The following is a 5903-nucleotide window of genomic DNA, read 5'->3' as shown; positions in this document are numbered from 1 at the left end:
CACCACCCCTCCTCCTCGCCGCCCTCTCCACTGCCGTCCCAGATTAGTTCCTCCTCTCCACTACCACCCCTCCTCAAGCTTCTCGAATGATGTTTGAGGTAATGCCATTCTGCCTTGTCAACCTTACAAAGGACAGATTTGAGGTGACTGTAGTTTGGCATCTTCAGAATTTCACAAAGGTGGATAACCTTCTAATGGCCATAATGTGCCCTACTGTCAAAAAATTCAGTTAGGTACAGTTAGCATCATATAAGAAAATGGCCATAATGTGCCCTGATAATGATGTATTTTGTCATAAAAATATATAGTGGACTGCCATGATAATGACATGCTGCTAGTAGTTACTTCCATGAGTTGTTTTATTGACATGGCACATTTGCAATTGAATTTTATATATCTTTAGCCACTGTTCATTAATAGCAAGTCAGTTTTGTTTATAGTTGAAAGTAAGTGTGTGGTTTGAAATTTTGACCTGATTATGACATCTAGAATTATGTCAATTTTGTTTTGTAACTAGAAGACCAAAGTGTGTTACTTGTGATCTTCTGATGATGCTACTTGTGATGATGTTGTACTTGTGATGATGCTACTTGTGATCTTCTGAAATGACCCATTGGCGACTTCATTACGTGGGGATAATGATTTTGCAGGTATCCCGAGAGGCCCTTGAGTTTGCCAGGATGTTGATTAACTTCCGTTCCGGCAAATTCGGGTACTCCATATGTCCTATTTTCAGCAAAGGTCATGCTGAAATTTTCCGTGAATTTTAGCATGACTTTGCTAAAAATAGGACATATGGGGTACTTGCGACTAATGCATGGGCCGGGGTATCTTAGTACTTAATTAAGTAGGATCAACTGCCCCTTTATTCTTGCTGCATTAAACCATAGGTTTTAGGATGCCTCAGTGTCGATAAAAACCTAAATGATGAAAGCTTAGGCTTTTAGGGTGCCTCGGCGTCGACAAACCCTAAATGATAAAACCTTGGCTTTTAGGGTGCCTCGGTGTCGATAAGAACCTAAATGATGAAAGCTTAGGCTTTTAGGGTGCCTCGGCGTCGACAAACCCTAAATGATAAAAGCTTAGCTTTTAGGATGCCTCGGTGTCGACAAACCCTAAATGATGTAGTTTTGAATTATGAACGTAGGATATGTCGTCATCGGACGACGAAAGTCCCCCGGGGGAGTGCGACTGGTGCCACGACGATCGAGGTCTGTGCGACATGCCTCACCTGGACGATGATCGGCGCTTCAGCATTAAGCTCGAGGAGACCTTCGAAGTTGAAATGGTACACAACGACGACAAGTGTTATTTTCATAATTAAGCATGACTTCAACTATTTCAACGTGTAATTTTCATCTTTTACAATTCGAGTATAGCTTATCCCATGCCATGCAAGACGCTATGTCTTGGAGAGGATGGATTTTGAAGACCATGAAATTTCTGAAACAAAGAAAATTCACCTAAGGACTCATCACAATGTGGACTTTGAAGTAAATCTGTATAATTCCGAGAGCGTAACCCATTTTGGTTGCAAAAATTGTGAAGCATTTTGCAAGATGTATGGTTTTGATGAGGGTATGTTTATCACCATGGATCTTGGTAATCCTGGCATCGACCAAGACAATATGGACATTTGGGTCCTTGTTGATACGCCTCCAGTTCTACCGCTATGTGAGTTTCTCAAACATAGTTATTAGCTAATTTATATATTGTTTATTTCAAAATAGTTGACAGCTTATTTCCATTGACAGCTTATTTTTATTGTTCAAAGAATGTGCGGGAGATGGTAGACAAAATCCACTACACCGATGGCTCCGAATTAACAACTTACAAGGAGAAAAATCATCTGGTCGGATTTTGTACTGACATTGAGAATTACAATATCCACAATCAAACTTCTTAACATTATGGTAAATACGTGCCACTAGTGCATGTGTTCAACTACGGTAACTACCATGGAGATACCCTGGTAATATTTTTACTATTACGACATCCGTGCATCTTTTGCATACTTCTAAAACTAGTACATCATTGCTAACTATGAAGTTATTACTATGTTTTTCAACAGATAATCCAAGAGAATTGTGTGCCTCATTTGATGTATCAGAAAGGTAGTCTTAATGTTTTGAACATACAGCCAGGTCATCCTACGAATCTCAACTGTCCATACGAGATTTCTAAAAGAAGTGGAGACATGAAAATCAAAGGATGGAAAAAATGTATGGACAATCATAAGGAGGTTCTTGGAAGCAAAAGGAAGCGAAGCGCAAGAATTGGAGACATGATGATCTCCATTCTCCATAATGGAGAGTCAGGGTCTATATTGTTTTATGCTATTTTACCTTAAATAGGGTATTTAGGTCCTGCCTAATACTGATGATCATGTGCTAAGAACAATTAAGTAGGGTTGGTTCGAGACTTGTAATGTTCTATCTTAGTATTACTTCCGACAAACTCGCTACTCGCGGTCTCGAGACTTGTAATGTTTTATCTTTGTTCGGTCTTTTGAATTCGGAGACTAATATGATGAATTGTATTCGGAGACTAATCTTCTATTGTATTCGATGAATCTTCTCTTGCTGTGGGGTGCTGTCTATATTCTGTCCAATAATATATTTTGTAACCTGTGCAAAATTCAGAAAAGTAAAAAAAGAACCTAATATTCATACTAATGGCGCACCACCCCATAGTGCGCCATTAGTATGCCAGATACTAATGGCGCATGGTGGCCTATACTAATGGCGCACGGCGTGGTGCGCCATTAGTAAAAAAAAATACTAGTGACGTGGTACTAGTGGCGCACCAGTAGTGTGCCATTAGTAGGCAAAACTGGTGCGCCACTAGTAGGCCTTTTTCTAGTAGTGGTCGCTCGCCTGATCTCCCGCTCCGCCCCTCCGCCCGCTCGCCCGCTCGCCGCTCTGCTCCACCGCTTGCCCGCTTGCCCGCTCCGCTGCTTGCCCGCTCACCGGCTCTGCTCCGCCGCTCGTCCGCTCACCCGCTCTGCTCCAGCCTCTCCTCGTCTCCGCCGTCCGCCACACCGTCTGCCCTCCGCCGCACTGCTAGTTTGATGCTAATTTGTATAGATTGAACATTTGATGTTAATTAGCTAATATGTGGAGGTGCATTTGCGCTACTGCCTTCTGGTAATGGTTGCTGCTGTTGTTAAAATTTTATAGATTGAACATTTTTTGATCTGCTATAATGGTTGCTGTTGCTGTACTGCTTATGGTTGTTGCTGCTGTCAAACATTCAATTTCATTTGAATTGTATTTGAATGTGAATGTTGTTGTTGTAGTGTTGCTGCTGTTGATATCAATTTCATTTCATTTTGTAGAAATAAAAAAATGAAGAGATACTTTTCATCGGTGGCCGCAACGAAAGTGTCTATACCCGGCGTTTTAGCGGGAGGGAACCAAGGATTTGGTGCAATTGAGCCATATTTTGAGGTATTCTTTTGAGATAGCTATAGCTTGATGGACGAAAAAAAAATTCTCTCATGACGAATTTTTTTTTGGTGCCCTGGGCTTGCTCCAATCCTGGCTCCGCCACACACACGTGCCCGTGCGGGGGAGGGGGTGATGCGGGGTGGTACTGATATTGAATCCTGCTTGTCTCAGCTTGTACAATTTTTCCTAAAAAAACTAGACACACATAAAGAGAGAGAGGGGGAGGGAGAGAGAGAGCAATGAATAATAGCGCTTGGACTAAAAAAATGGAGAACCGGACAGAAAAATCGCAAAATCCTGCGGGGATGTACATTTTTTTTTTGCATATTGTATTGTATTTATTTGTTACTGTAGACGTTGATACTTTTAAATACAAATTTCATCGAACTTTATAAAGTTTGACTTTATAAAAAAATATCATGTGATGTTTGACTTAAGAGAAATCTTTACGAAGTTTAGAAGACTAATATCCGAATGGAAAAAAGACAGAGAAGGAAAGAGAGTAACAGTTTTGCTACTTGCCCAATTGTTTGAATATAGCAACCACACACAAACAAGTGCAATTTTCTTAAATGGGGTGAATATCTCTTAGCATGGCGGAACCGCGTGACAAACGTCGCAGGCCAGTAACACTGAGCATCCAGTAATGAATACTCCTACTTCAGTAGAGATACAGATTTATTATCACCGACCATAAAATGCCTAGGCGCTGCGAGTAGTGAAATTGAAGTGGCTGCACTGCGTGAAGGACGGCAGCCTGGCGAACCCCAGCCGCTTCTTCTTCATGTGGAACTCCAGCACGGTGTTCTCCATCTGGAACCCTCCGATGAGCACCGACGGCGCGCTGCCGTCCCCGCCCTTCACCCCCTGCATCTGCACGAACGCCAGGCACGCCGTCGTGGGCCCCATGTCCACCATCAAGCTCAACCCGTCCATCGTCCAGTTCTTCCCGCCGCCCAGCGTCAGCGTCACGGCCGGCACCAGGTAGCCGATCCGCGTGTTGGCCAGCGTCCGCCTGTCGTAGCACAGCTGGAACGGCGCGTAGGGCTTCACCGCTTTCGCCACGGGCCCGCCCTGCGCACCCTGCTTCGCCAGGGCCTTGGTGAACGCGTCCACCAACGGGAGGAACACGTCGGAGCGGAGCAGCGTGAAGGGCGACCTCGTGCAGAGCACCACGCCGCCGGTGGCGAGCGCCTGCGCCGGGACGGGCACGCGGGCGCTCTCCACGGCGATGGACTTGATCGTGATGTAGTGCGCGGGGTTGCCCTTCTTGGCGACGAGCGGCGTGTAGGCCAGCTCCTTCGTGTAGTCCCTCTCCGGCTGCGCCATGAAGTGGAGCGGGCCGCCGCCGAAGACGGCCACGCCGGGGTCGGCGGAGAGGCCACGGGGCAGACATAGGAGGAACTTGTTGGAGACCTTCTGCGCGGACGCCACCTGCGCCGGCAGCGCCAGGTCGGAGCCCGCGAGCCCCGCCACGCCCGAGGCGCCCTGCGGCAGCGACTCGAGGAGTTTGCTGGGCGCGCACGCGGCCACGGCCCGCACGTTCACCTGGCTCACCGGGTTCTTCCCGTCGGTGGTGTTGGCGACGAACCTGGTGTGGATCAGGTCCCCGGCCGCGCACGCGCCGGTGACTGGGTTGTACGGGAAGGCCTTGCATACCTTGTGACTGTGGTCGCAGAGCTTGTCAGCCGCGCTCTCGGTGCAGCTCGGGGCGTGGTACTTGTTCGCGAGCCTGCATGTGTCGCTCTTGCACGGGAACGCCGCCGGCAGGTGGTCGGGCGCGCACGTCGACCAGACGAGCGGGCCGGCTGTGTCGACGACGATGTTGGCGCCGTAGTGGAATGGGATGGTGTAGAGGCGGGTGGCGGGGTCCTTAGTGACCGGGGCGAGCACCGACCGAGCACTTTTGCACGACGCCGGCCACGCCAGCACGGCTAGCGAGACGGCCATGGCGAGGAGGTGGAGCCGCGCCATCTTTCGTGGGCGGAGAGGTTTGTTGGTGGTGTTGACCTTGCGAGTGTGGCATTCCGTCGGTGGGTACGACCTTCTTTATATAGTGGAGGTGAGGCATGTGCGATCTCTCGAGTCTCGGCACCGGAATTAATGGCGATTTCCCGTGGACGATGAGGAGTGTACTATAGTAGTCAAATTGTTTTCGACTGCCAAAGTGTCGGATCTTGCTGCGGCGTGCACAGGAAGGTGTGCATGCATGGGCGTGATCCATGCAGGGTGAAACTGACTGACCGAGTGCAAAGCCCATGTTCATTTCTGTCCATTTCTGTGCACAGGAAGGTGCTTCCATGAGATGCATTGACCTTCTGACAGATCGCACCGACGAGGAGGATTCCGATGCACGCCATCAATCAAGCATCTGCAGAATCGAGACTAACAATGAGTAACTGGTTTAAACATAAACCAGATTGATGGGTGAAAATGTTTCCATACTCTTCATTA

At 47.6% G+C, this 5903-nt stretch overlaps 1 protein-coding gene across 1 annotated transcript; it reads right to left on the bottom strand.

Moving 5' to 3' along the window:
• Positions 1-3937: 3937 nt before the first annotated feature.
• Positions 3938-5467, bottom strand: LOC125549204 (chitinase CLP-like). Its single transcript, XM_048712671.1, has one exon. It carries the CDS (start codon positions 5421-5423, stop codon positions 4152-4154), a length of 1272 nt encoding a protein of 423 aa, XP_048568628.1. The 5' UTR covers positions 5424-5467; the 3' UTR covers positions 3938-4151.
• Positions 5468-5903: the final 436 nt, after the last annotated feature.

The sequence above is a fragment of the Triticum urartu genome, chromosome 3, assembly GCF_003073215.2.
Source record: "Triticum urartu cultivar G1812 chromosome 3, Tu2.1, whole genome shotgun sequence".
Classification (NCBI taxonomy): domain Eukaryota; kingdom Viridiplantae; phylum Streptophyta; class Magnoliopsida; order Poales; family Poaceae; genus Triticum; species Triticum urartu.
Note: the sequence above shows the minus strand (reverse complement) of the source record. Positions and strands in the feature narration are given on the sequence as shown.

Coding starts and splice junctions, on each gene's coding strand:
- LOC125549204 (XM_048712671.1), bottom strand. CDS start 5,423: ATGGCGCGGCTCCACCTCCTCGCCATGGCCGTCTCGCTAGCCGTGCTG.